At 37.6% G+C, this 13,403-nt stretch overlaps 2 protein-coding genes across 3 annotated transcripts; one reads left to right on the top strand and one right to left on the bottom strand.

The window, feature by feature from the left end:
* The first annotated feature begins 725 nt into the window (after positions 1 to 725).
* LOC103960747 ((S)-8-oxocitronellyl enol synthase CYC2-like) lies at positions 726 to 2,692 on the top strand. The gene has a single exon (XM_009373227.3). The coding sequence runs from the start codon at positions 1,130 to 1,132 to the stop codon at positions 2,285 to 2,287; it is 1,158 nt and encodes a 385-aa protein (XP_009371502.2). The 5' UTR covers positions 726 to 1,129; the 3' UTR covers positions 2,288 to 2,692.
* A 377-nt stretch (positions 2,693 to 3,069) lies between these two features.
* LOC103960748 (ABC transporter G family member 31) lies at positions 3,070 to 12,937 on the bottom strand. 2 transcript variants are annotated; one of them, XM_009373228.3, is made up of 24 exons: positions 12,133 to 12,936; positions 11,309 to 11,429; positions 11,025 to 11,113; positions 10,609 to 10,693; positions 9,867 to 10,029; positions 9,657 to 9,733; positions 9,362 to 9,506; positions 8,732 to 9,033; positions 8,372 to 8,653; positions 7,783 to 8,099; positions 7,538 to 7,698; positions 7,322 to 7,425; positions 7,065 to 7,221; positions 6,921 to 6,983; positions 6,684 to 6,802; positions 6,206 to 6,538; positions 5,820 to 6,110; positions 5,635 to 5,718; positions 5,399 to 5,532; positions 5,024 to 5,251; positions 4,345 to 4,516; positions 4,166 to 4,253; positions 3,841 to 4,007; positions 3,070 to 3,715 (listed from the first exon to the last, which is right to left on the bottom strand). In XM_009373228.3, exons 1-24 carry the CDS (start codon positions 12,459 to 12,461, stop codon positions 3,449 to 3,451), a joined length of 4,278 nt encoding a protein of 1,425 aa, XP_009371503.2. In that variant the 5' UTR covers positions 12,462 to 12,936; the 3' UTR covers positions 3,070 to 3,448. The 2 variants fall into 2 exon arrangements, with proteins under 2 accessions (XP_009371503.2, XP_048420463.1); XM_048564506.1 differs by having other exon boundaries at positions 7,538 to 8,099; positions 12,133 to 12,937.
* Positions 12,938 to 13,403: the final 466 nt, after the last annotated feature.

A 13,403-nucleotide genomic window follows, 5' to 3' on the forward strand; every position in this document is an offset into this window, starting at 1 on the left:
AAAACATTAGACAATTTCATGTGTAACAATAAGTTGTGGGCAATTGTGTACACAGAGACCTATGTCATGTGGATCCCTCAATATTGTTATATTTCGAGAATGGTATAGAAACATCTTTGTAAAGAGGAAGATTGAAAGTTCGAATCCTTTTTTCTCAAATAAAAGTCGAACTCTTATTGTGAATATGAGATAAGTGATGTCTACCATTAAATTTAGAAAACTTCAACAAAAAGCTTCCGGTACTATTTATTTTAACGAAAAATCACATTTTTACACTAAGAAGTCAACCCTGGTACTATTCACTTTACCCTTTATTTTGTCCTTATCGTTAAAATTCAAAATTTTCAGATCATTTTTATTACTTTTCCCTTAAATTTATCAGCCCCAAATATATGGCCAACTTAAATAACACAAAACCACTCAATATTGTATTTTAAACCATAATGTAACCATAAAGCCCGCAATACAACGGCAAGGGTCACATTCTGCCGGCATACTTGCCATCTAATAGGCTTTGACGCCGCAAAGAATTGTGCCAGCAATCCTCAAAAGAAGGGGACACTATTTCTAGTAATTTTTTAAGAGGATTTTAACGAAAAACTCTGGGCACTGTTCATTTTAACGAAAAATCATATTTTTACACTAAAAAGTTAATTCTAATATTATTCACTTTACTCTTTATTTTGTTATTATAGTTAAAACTCAAAGTTTTCAAGCCATTTTCATTAGTTTTCCAATTTTTCAATTCATCTTCAACACGTTACATAACATTATTATTTTACTCAAATTAATATAACACATGAATTTATTTGTTATTAATATACTCTACCGAAACTTATAAACAATGTCGTCCACCCTTATTATAATACGTGAAAAAGTATCACGTTGTTTATGTTTCCGATACCATAAAAGTTTCCCAAACTAGCTGTTGATTTTAAGTGAGCATGTATTGTATTTGTCCAAACTAGGAAATGGTATTCCACGTATTGTGTGGATCACGGCTTTATAGGATTAGAATCAGAATTTGACTTTTCTATTTGTATTTGTAAATATACAGGCCATATTATTCCTCCATATATTCTTCCATATATCAATCCAGGAACTACCTAGCTCTTTCTTAATTGTGTTAATGGCAGCTGAAGAAACTGAAAACCCAGAGGATGGCAATGGCATTGAACATGTAGCAGCCATTTTCGGGGTCACCGGGCTAGTTGGGAAGGTGCTGGCCAGAGAGCTGGTCACAAAACCCAAATGGAAGGTTTACGGCATAGCTCGTAATCCGGAGATCATGCCGCCTATTGATCAACGTTCTTCAAACTTCTATTTCATCCAATGTGATCTGCTAAACCGTTCGGAAACCGAAGAACGGCTCTCACTGTTGCAAGATGTTACTCATGTGTTTTGGCTCACCTGGGCAAGCCAATACCAGTTGGATAGCGTTGAGTGTTGTGAGCAGAATAAGGCCATGATGTCGAATGCATTGGATGCCATTGTTCCGAAAGCCAAGGCATTGAAGCATGTTTCTCTCCAGACAGGGATGAAGCATTACGTGTCGTTGCAAGGGCCTTTCGATGATGAAGCAGAAGCTCGGTACTACGATGAAGATTGCCCGAGAGTGGATAAAGGGTGCAACTTTTACTATGTCCTAGAAGACTTGCTAAAGGAGAGGCTGGTTGGTAAGGTAGCTTGGTCGGTACACAGGCCTGGTTTGTTAATTGGTAGTTCTCGTAGGACTGTGTACAATTTTATGGGGAGTTTATGTGTTTACGGAACCATTTGTAAGCATTTGAATCTGCCTTTTGTGTTTGGAGGGACAAAAAGGTGTTGGGAAAAGACTTGTATCGATGGCTCGGATGCAAGGCTAGTAGCTCAACAGCACATTTGGGCAGCAACCGATGTTGATTTATACTCGCATTCCACTGATGGTCAGTCATACAATGCAATCAATGGGCCAAGTTTTACATGGAAGGAGATCTGGACGGCTCTTGGAGAGAAATTCGGAGTAGTAGTACACGAAAGTGCATTTTCGGATGATTTCTGGTATTCGAAATCCATGTCTGACAAGAAAGAGGTTTGGAAAGAAATTGTAGCAGAGAAAGGACTGATTCAAACTGAGATGGAAAATTTGGCCAATTGGGAATTCTTGGACCTCTTGTTTCGTTGTCCGTTTAAGCTACTGGGAACCCGAAACAAAGTTGATCGACTAGGTTTTGCTGTGAGGTATAAGACACTGGATTCAATCTTGTACTGGATAGATTGTATGAGAGATGAAAAGTTAATACCTTAAAGCATATGAACTTTTCACTTTTGGTTAAATTTGTTCCAGTAATTTGTGGAGAATGTGGAGCTCCATAAACTCCTCCTGTACATGTTTTTGTTGACTACATTATTTCTTGTTCCTTAATTTATGATCATACAGGGTGTTTTTGTCTCCTCCTATTTTTACTCATCTTGTCCCCAGCCTCACTTTAACAGCAAAGGGAGGGGGCAGCCTGCACTGCCTTTTTCAAATTTTTTAATTATCCAACTGATGGCGAGGGAGCGGAAATTGAACCTATGGTCTCAAGGGTATATGTGTTAACCGCTTGAACTACAAGCTCTACGTACATGCTTCCTAAGTTTCATATTCAACACACGTCCTATTCGTGTGCTGGATTTCACATGGTTAGCATCTGCTTCTATAAATTTGTATATAATGAGCTCCAACCCTCTGGCAGACACCCTAAATCCTAAATGCTTATCTGTAAAACAAAAGCGGGTTCATTTCCGCTACAAACATAGTATTGACTATCGACACAAGAAAGAAATTGTGTTACCTTATGATGTCTTCGCTTGCTCGCAGCTTGACGCTATTTTCCTCTCACTTCTGCTTGACTACCTTCCTGTTCCGAATCTCTGTAAAGAAAATCCCACAACATCCTAGGTCAGTCCTTTAACGTCCTCCATCTGATGATATCACTACGAAACAAGGTCACAACTGAACAATAGACACAATAATCTCAAGCAATCACTTGTTAAAGGATGGTATATCAGTATTCCAAAATTTGAAAAAGGAAAACGAAGGCGCCATGAAAACATTGCATTGTCTATTCTTATTAATATTCTCAAATCGAACAGTTAATCGACAATAGAATGTATAGGTAGACAGCAGTCTATATACTTCTCCCTGCTTATAGAGTTCAACTGTTAAATTGGGACTGCTAATTCATATATAAATTTCTCCATAGATTGTAACTATCCTCATGAGTTCCTTAGTGAGAAGGGAAAATTTATGATTTTGATGACCAGTAGATGGCGTTGTAAGCGAAGGCTCTGCCACTTGAGCTTTGATTTCTCCGACAACTTTGATGTGGAACTTAGTCTCTTACTCATGACATGGATGATGGATCGTTTTTCAAGATTCTGAAACGCGAGAAGATCATGAAGTTGGAAGAACTGAACCCTCGACTCATCTTTTCTGAAAGTTGAGTAACTTCACTGAGAGTGCAAAGACGCTGAAGAAAAGGAGGCAAAAGCAAACAAGCACGGCGACTGAAACTCCAATCATCCCAGGGCCATAACCAAGATTGACCTCCAAGTACTCTTTCACGGTGCCCTGAAACGTAGGTCCTTTCATCGTGGTCTCCACATCACCAAGTTGCGAGGTGATAATACCTCGAAGGGTCCATGCCACTGGACAGATGTAGTAAAACCACATCCACCATCCCGGGATATGCTGAAATGAAATTTGTACAATAACCAAAGGTTAGTTAATGAGTGAAAATGATTGGTTTTTGGAAACAAAGGTCGAGACATTGAATAATGAACTAGACATGCCACGATTTTAAGCATATTACTCACCGGCTTTGGGACAAGAAAACCCGAGAGGAGATTCCACAAAGAGTAGAAAGCGGAGGAGACAACAGCCGCAAGATGTTGAGAAGGTGTGAGACCAACAGCCGCCATACCATAGAAGGTAAAGTAGGTGAATGTGAGGAACATGAACACAATATAGAGCAAAAACTTTCCTACAACACATAACCAAACAGAATTTGAATTTTCAGTTACAGTGTGCACTTGTGAATTTAGAAAATAATACTGTAGTCAAACAAATGATAATATCACAGTTAATGAAAAGACCAATTCCAAATAAAAAGTGTTTTCGAAGGAAAATTAGGGATCTTACTAAGCGTCCTTTCAAAATGAACCATGAAGTATGTGATTACACCGTATACTATTGTCTGCACAGCAATGTATGGGATCTCGACAAGGCCCTGCAGTCGAGAAGGCAAATAAGATAATTACCGCCTGTTCTTTCCTAGATTAAAATTTTGCAAACATTTTCGTTATAGTATGCCAACTTACCTGTGCAGCTGCATAAGATAATGGAGAATACATCCCGGCTGCTTTCTCTCGATAGAATACTGCCCTCTCAATTGAAACAATTGGTTGCACTGAAGAAGCGTTATTGACCCCAAGAAACAAGCAAGCAGCATAAAGAGCTCCCATAACCGTCATTAGCGCTTGAGGTGAGTCCCTACGGAACATATTGGTGGAATGACTCATAACTTCGTTAAGAATTGCAATAAGGGGTAAAATACTTTTGCCATCATGTTCTAGCGTGAGGATGCATATACCACATGTCATACGTGAGATGCAAAGTTAAAACCCTAGCAATTCTTAAGTCTTTGTCTTTGATCATATCACGGAAACTGTAATATGTTCTCACTCAATTCCAACACTCGTATATTCATAGAAAGACTCAAGATTTCTGCTACCAAATACTTCCCAAGGGTGGTTACCAATGCCAAAGCATTTGGCTGCCCGAGTAGTTGATGTTGCTCTTTAAGATCTAAGATATAGCCCTAAATTCATCTGTAATTAGTTATTCCATCGAGTCTGCTTTGAGAATGTACGTAGAGACTTGAAACTATGAGATATAGCCAGACAATTCAGCATGCCAGTGAATAGTGCGCAATTAGAGCAATGTGAGCTCGAAATGCAACCAAATTTCAAAACTTACTACAATAGAGATGAGGTGTACCTTTTTGTACCAACATTCCAAAATGCAGAACCAAATACCAGTGCACTGATCGTTGTAAAAATCAACCTCATGGCATTATAATGTGGACTTCTCCAATATACAAGATTTTGTTTCCATAAGCAGATCAAAAACTGCGACATTGTAGTTTGAGAATATGTCGATGCAAACTTCAGTGGTTCTGAACCAGCTGGAGGAATACTAAATTGTTTGATGGACTCTTCTACCTCCCTGAAGCAAGATGTAAAGAAATTTGTTAAATAATATTGTGACAAAATGATTGTAAGGATTAGTTCCCATTGACAACAAAGAATACGGAAGTAGATAGAATCAGCACAGGTCTCAGTCGCATTACAAACGTAACATGAAATTGAATACCTGTATTGGTCTGAAATTCTGTAAACGTTTGCAAAGTCTTTACCAATTCTCTCTTCACAAGCAGGTGTAGTAACCTCAAGCATCCAGGTTGCTGGATTGTACCCTCTGGGAATTGGAGTGATTCCGTTGATTCCCTGCACAAGAAAATGAACCAGTATATTATTTTGCTTGACACGATAATGAGTGGACTGATTAGATTAAGGATTAAGTATACAAACAGGTTATTACAATGTTACCTGAAAATAATTTATCATTGTCTGCGAGTGCAAACCAAGCTTTCCCCCATATATAACTTGCCCCCCTCGTTTCATAAGAAGAAGCTGCGTATCAAATCAAATTCACAATTAGAAGAAGACAGTGCATGACCTTTGTTTCTTATACGAAAGCTTTCTGTCAGGTGTTAGTCAATGATCTAACAAACCTCATCGAATGCCTCAAATATATCAATACTTGGTTGATGTATAGTACAGACAACCGTTCTTCCTGTATCAACAGTATTACGAACAGTCCGCATCACAATGGCTGCTGCCCTTGCATCGAGTCCTGATGTAGGTTCATCCATAAAGATAATTGAAGGATTTGCAACAAGCTCCACAGCGATTGTCAGGCGTTTTCTTTGCTCTGTTGATAAGCCTGAACTGCCAGGCATGCCGACCAAAGCATGCCTTAGAGGATCAAGCTCTACTAATCTCATTACTTCTTCAACAAATTCCTGAAATGAAAGCAGTACAGTTACGTCAAAAACAAACTGGAAAGATTAGGAAAGACAAAGAGAACATAAATATCTGAAGAAGTATGATAGCTCACAAGTCTTTTCTCTTTGCTGACTTCCTTTGGCAGGCGAAGAGAAGAAGAAAACAGCAGGGATTCCTCAACTGTAACTTGAGGAGAATGTATGTCATTTTGCTCAACATATCCCGATATTCTGGCAAAAGTACGTTGCTCTTTTGGGTAACCAGATATTCTGATATCTCCTTCAATGTATCCTCCAGTTTTCCTACCAGCAAGGACATCCATCAAAGTGGTCTTACCAGCTCCACTAGACCCAACTAAAGCAGTAAGAACGCCTGGTGAAAATACTCCACTCACATTCGCCAAGAGTTGCAACTTATTTTCTGGTATTCCTTGCGACTTCATTTCCTAAAAGTTCAAACATCCCTCAGCTTGCATCAGCTAGAATATCCAAATCCACTACAAAAACGTGACGTTCTATTAACTAGTTCACATCACATATGTATAAAGACTAAAAGAACAAAAGAAAATCAAAGGCACCAAGGCAACAGACCTTTGGCATGTCAACAAAGTAATTAACATTATGGAAAGTCATTGTCAATGGCTGAAACGGTAAGATCATTCCCTTTTTGGGGCTGCTAGTTTCAGTCGATGTTGGCTTTGATTCAGCCACTGCATAATCAAATTTATTTTTTTAGAGATATTTTTTCTGATCACAAATATTACAACAAACCTGGCACCAATTAAATATCAAATTATATACGATCACTTAGCAGATTTGGAGACTGACCATCTGCAGCAGGGCTCCCTTCTGTTTTGTCAACTGGAACCACTGTCTGGTTCTTCCTAAGTGCTGTCAATAACGATAACCTTCAGAGATCATTTAAAACAAATATGAACACATAAAAACACACAAACCTTTGTTTAAACTTACGATTTAGGTAAAGCAAGGCCATAGTCACAAGGCCATTGAAAAGTATGGCATAAAGCAATAAGGTACCAACTCCAATCCAATACCAATGATCACCAGTTGGTAAGCTGTGTGAGTGAAGAATATTGTACCCGATTGTGTCATCATTAACAGAAGATTTCTGCAAAGTAAGAGTGTCCAGAACCAGTAGAATTAATCTATATGAAGCCGAACAAAAGAATGTACTGATCCGAAGTTAACCATAAAGCTGAAGAGCATACCTTCATCCACCTTGTAGCAGCAAATTCGTTTACGGACATAGCTCGTTGCCCATAAGATAGTGGTGATACCCAAAAGGCCCAAACCCACCATGGCTTAATGCTTGCTGAAGAAATAAACAGCCAAATTATCAAAATAAAAAACAAAATATAAAAAAACCCTTGTGTGTTAAATTCTAACAATAACTAATCTCTGAATCAAACAGAAGATTTTAATACCTTTCGGAATGATGAATCCACCCAGCAAGAATATAATTAGTAGCGCAGCTGATCCAAATGTATTGGCAATGACCATATCTCGCGTAATAGAAGCCATGAACCGAAAGAGACCCAAAGCCATTTGGTGCACTGAGAACAGTAAAAGCATGAAACGAAAAAACCTGAAATATTTATGAAAAGTGATGAGTATTGGACAAACTGTAAGAATTTGAGCAACTTTGAGCGTATGAGTAAACAGAGAATACCTTCCAGCAGCAGGAGCAAAACCAACAGTGTAGTACACAACACAAGACCATACAACAGCTTCAATAATGGAGTAAGGAATACGCAGAAGCCAACTCACGACAGACCATGCCCACGCAGGATGAAAGAAATTGTCCCTTTGCTTGTAAAAGACTGGGAGCCGAGATATCATAAGAGGCAGCTCAGAAAATCCATTAAACATCATGTGCACCAGCCCAAAAAACAAGCAAGAAAGATAAAGTTCTCCATGTCCCTCATCTGTCGGGTGCAGTCTTGTTCGCAGAAACATTGTGCATGTAACAAATCCAACAAATGCAACCTTTAAGAGACAAAGAGAACTCGGATAAGAATCTGCTAAAAATAGAAATTTTCAAATTTCAAATAGCACTTTATATCTTCATTTGTTAGAAAGTTATATATCAAGTCGACTACCAATTGATAAAAACAATTTATCTAACTACAAACATATGGCTACCCTGTTGACAATGATATAGATACCCAGTAAGAGACTAATTGTAGACAGGCAATGATACACAGTTTTAAAATCAAGATTCGAAAGATGGGTACGAGAAGCGACAGAGTAAAGTGTACCTGGCACGTCCTAAATATATAAAGAAACTTATGCCTGCTGATCAACAGGGTTTCTCGTGAAAAGCATGCTTTACAAAGCTCCCATCTTGAGACTGCATATTTTGATTTTGCCAACGCTGCAGGATGAGTATTAGACTTATCATATGGATCCGAAAGCTCAGACTCCAGAGTCCTTCCAAATTTGGAATTTCTGAAGGCTTCAGCAATTTGTGGAACAGAAAGGTACACGTATGGTTTCGATTTATCTGCCCAATACTGAGATTGGTCCTTTTTAGAAGTCACCTGGAAATAAAACAAGTTATACCAATGCATGCAGCCTAAAAAGATGAAATCATCTTGTTCTTTTAAAATTATATATACCTCTTGAAGAAAATCTGCAACTCCCTTGCGTGGGGGTAGACGAAAGCCTAATGACTCGAAGAATTCCAATACTTGGGCTCTGGGACCATGATAAACCACATGCCCTTCTGATAACAGCACCAGATCATCAAAGAGATCAAATGTCTCGGGCGCAGGCTGAAGAAGAGCCATTAGTATTGTCGCATCCATTAGATGAACAAAGTTCCGAGTGCATTTTACAATTTGGAATGTAGTAGAACTATCAAGTCCGGTAGAAATTTCATCCATAAATAGGGCTTTTCTTGGGCCAACAGCCATTTCTCCTGCAAAACATTAGCTTAATTTTTACAATTGGATGAAGGGAAAGTCACAAAGGCAACCGAAATCAGTTAAGAATTCCTACATTTGTAAATAAAAGATGTTTTACGTTCTTAAAAATAAAAACAACAAATCATATTGATCTTGGATGTAATCAGTTAGAAATGCTCTAAGAGCTTAAACAAAATAAAACTTCTCCAGCCAAAAAGTTAAACATAACCATTCAGCCGTACTCCAAATGCATTAAACATCAGTCTCTTCAAAATTATGTTTACAAACATTAACATGGTTAAAGAATACAATTAAATTCATGACAGCGAGTGCGAGAGATACCTGTGGTGACCCTTTTCCTCTGTCCACCTGATACGCCTCTTACCATTTCGTTTCCAACAATTGTCTCTGAACATACATCAAGACCGAGCACTTTCAACACATAATCTGTTGAAACACTGTGCTTTTTACCGCCAACAGATGATGCCTGTGGATTGTAGATTCAAATTCATTACAAAGAACACGTACGGAAAAATAAAACAAAACCTTTAGTACTAAAACAATTACAGAATCCAAAATTCAATTCTTTTTTTTTTTTTTCTTCTTCTGGTGTCAAAACCAAATTATAATAACAAACCTTCATATATGCATCAATTTCTGGATCCGGCCTTATGTTCCTTTCCCTCTCTAACCGTACCAAATCGTTCATGTATGCTACAGCATAAAACAATTGACAAAAACAGCAGAAGAATATTAACAGTACTCGATTGAGAACATGAACGCAATTGCTGAAATTAAGAATATCTACACATTGAATGTAACAAAATTGCAATTAACAGGAACACACCTGCAAAGCCTTCGCTTGCACCTTGACATCTAGCTGCAAAATCCAATGTTTCTCTTACGGTCAGTTCTCCAATATGATTATCTGTTTGGCTGATGTAAGCTGCAGTTCTTTGAACGCAAAACTCGTTGAGCTTATGGCCATTGTAGGTAATGGTACCGCTTTTCTGAAAAGAAAATCCCAAAGTGTTAAAAAGGGTGTATAACGCTGTGCATGTGAGTTAAACCGAGACATTATATTTTTTGGCACATATTTCTCATGTGAGAATCAACACGCTTCTTCGCGTGTGTAGCGTGACTTAAGTCAAACAAGTTACATATATTTTGATTTCCCTAACATATGAATTGTTTGTTCCAATACTACATAGAATCCAATCGAAAATCAATATATCGATAACAAATGAGGCCCGAAATGTTTTACATTGCAATGCAGTATGCTTAACATTCTCAATAAGGGATATCCTCTAATCAATTAATAGGGTGAAGAGAAGAATGGATCATATAAATATATTGAATGAAAGCGTAACGGTCTTTTCAGTATTTTTCAAATGTTGAACAAGTGATTGTAGTTGAATTGGTGAAGAGCGTTCGAAGAACTTCTAAAAAGGAAAGTGACCAAAACCATATACATACATGGAAGTAAACTGAAAAGGAAAGATGATTTACAAATTTACACAGAAATTACAGCTTGTGATAAAAAAAAATTTTGCTAAAAAAGGAAATATAAACAACTACTAATTACAGACCTTTAAGTTGGGGTCAAGTTTTCCTGCAAGAGCCAAAAGCAAAGTGGATTTTCCAGAACCTGGAGGACCTAAAAGCAATGTCATCCTACAAAAGGAAAACAACATATGCATTAAATAAAAAGAAAACTAATTAAAAGTCCAAAAAAAATTTAGTTTTAATGAAAAATGACAAATAAATGTGTAGTGAATAGTACCCGATAAAGGTAAAAATGTAGTTTTTCGTTAAAAATGAATAGTACCGGAAGTGTTTCGTTAAAACTTCCTTAAATAAATTACACTTGTATGTTGATATATGTTTACACAACGCATGATAGTAGTGAATTTAAAAATAAATTAAATTGCATTTAAACTAAACATATTTTTTTTACTTCTAAATCAATTAAAAAAGGTACTTCTAACACGAAAACAATAATTACCTTCCGGGTTTAACAACGCCTCTAATGTTGTTCAAAATGGTTAAAGAATGTCTCTTAGGTCGAAATATCCTCAAACCAGTTAAAATACCCTGCATTCAAATATATAGTAGCACTATAAGATATATCATTTTGCATATGGTTTAATATCTTAGTGAATACAATGTTAGATTTCTACGCATACGTTTCGGATCCGAAACTACCTCATCCTCATCTCCTAAGATATGTCATTTTGCAAGGGAAAAAATGATATTTGAGCTTTCTCAGATAATTATTTAATTACATACCTCTAAAGCATTACGAGTATAGTTGATTAGAGTAGGCAAGGCTCTTGATCCAGTCTGAACGTTTGCCACCACTTTCAGATTATCATACCGTACTTCAACCTTTGCGACCTCCAATCCCACTCTTCATTTAACACAACAAGAACAAATAAATTCAGACAAACAAATTAAAGATAAACAAAATTACTAACCATATAAAGAAATTAACCAGCATTTGATGAAGCTTCGGCTTCAAATTAGTATAAAGAAATTAACCATGCATCCCAAATTTGGTAATTTAATTTGTATTCGCAGTTGGATTTGCTTCATGTTAAAAACAGAAATAATTGCAATATATTTGATTAAAACCAAGAAAAAAAACCCACACATATGGTATTGTGCAAACAGTTTTACAGAAATTACATAATTAACGTAGCTCCTAACAACTGATAATGTTAATGAAAATTTCTTCAAAGATATAATTACAGATGAAAATTCAACGTCTCTGAACTTGTTTATATTGTTCATGTTTTTATTCGTAAAAGTGTTTTTGACAATGAAACATAACGAAAATTTTAAGCATGTTCATACTCTGATGCTTCCGATATATGCGGGTCCCACCGCCACTCACATGCATGCAAGAAAAAATCACTCCTTTTTTTCTCAAGTTTTCCCTTTTGTTTTGAAAAAGAAAAAGAAAAAGAAAATGAAAATCTGAAAATTAACCTAAACCCATATTTCTTTTGTGATCTTCAACCATACACCAAATCCACGAACTAGAGAGAGAAATAGGAGTTAGAGAGAGAGAGAGAGAGAGAGAGAGAGAGAGAGAGAATGGCCGTTCGTACTTATCGAGACGCTCTTTAACAGCGGAGAGCAAGAGATAGTTATCTTGATCGTTAGTGGCCAACGCTTTTTTGACGACGAGCTCCCGATTGAACCGATCCAGCTTCCTCACGTCGACCGTCTCCACCTTTTCGCCACCGCTTCTTTCATCGGACTCCCTCTTCCTCACCAGCGCCGTGTTCGACCGCCTCTGCGACGGCAACCTCCCGATCGCCGCCCACATCAGCTCCTCCTCGTCCTCCGCTACCGACTCGGCATTCGAAGGCCGAGCGAACGACTCGTTCCCCGCCTCTATCTCGAAGTACTCGCTCCCGTTCGACGCCGCCGCCATTGTTTCTGCCTCACCACCTGCGGCCGATCTCGACCGTCCGATCACTCACCCTCTCTCTCTCTGTTAATTTTTTTTTAGGGATCTTTTACTTCCGAGAGTTTTGATTTAACCAGAAATCCTAACAGACTTGGAGAGAAATGAGGACTGTTGGGAACTCATCGGCATGCACGAGCACTCTGAGCTGTGGGGGTATTATGGTCATTTTATCTTTGGACTAAAAGCCCCGCGAATTTTCAAGACTGCGTGTTTCCGATTTTGCCCTCGGCGTTTTCGTTTCTGGAGGAGGAAACGCGATGCGATTGGAACAGATTTCGTTCTAGAAGTTTGGGGTTCGTTTTGGGAAGGAAATTTCTTTTCTGGTCCGGTTCTTAAGGTGTTGGCGCTGATTAAAGTTTTCTGGAAATACAATTAAAATCGATTTTAATTAGTTTGTAATTAATTAGTTGAGTGTCTACTTAGTACTACGGTCTAGTTGTAATCTATCTGCAAAGAGAAATGCTAAGGGAATATCTTTCCGAAAACTCTATGACAGATCACAGTTTAATGTTAATTTTTGTAATAATATTATAAAATATTGTGCAAAAAACATGAGATGGAAAAAAAATCTATGAAGAGTCCCACTTTTCAGCAAGTCTCCTTAACATTTCTCCTCTACAAATTATGTGTAATTACTTTCTTGAAAAAGCAATATGTGGGTGTGTTGGTTGCAAGAAACGTAATAGTTTCCTTGGAAATCGTTAGTAATGTCCCAAGTTTTTAGTGTAATCGAAACACAAGTTCAGACACTATTTGTTATCATAGTATAAGTGGAGAATGAGTATATTGTATAGTGCTCTTGTATCACGAAACATTGACCCATAATATACCAACTTGTGTATTAAATTCATGAAAACATCTCTGGTCGCGATGAACTTAGGATTTTCTTACTGTTTGCCTCATTAA

This window comes from the organism of the source record quoted next, unplaced genomic scaffold (assembly GCF_019419815.1).
Source record: "Pyrus x bretschneideri cultivar Hongxiangsu unplaced genomic scaffold, Pyrus_bretschneideri_v1 Contig39, whole genome shotgun sequence".
Taxonomy (NCBI): Eukaryota; Viridiplantae; Streptophyta; class Magnoliopsida; order Rosales; family Rosaceae; genus Pyrus; species Pyrus x bretschneideri.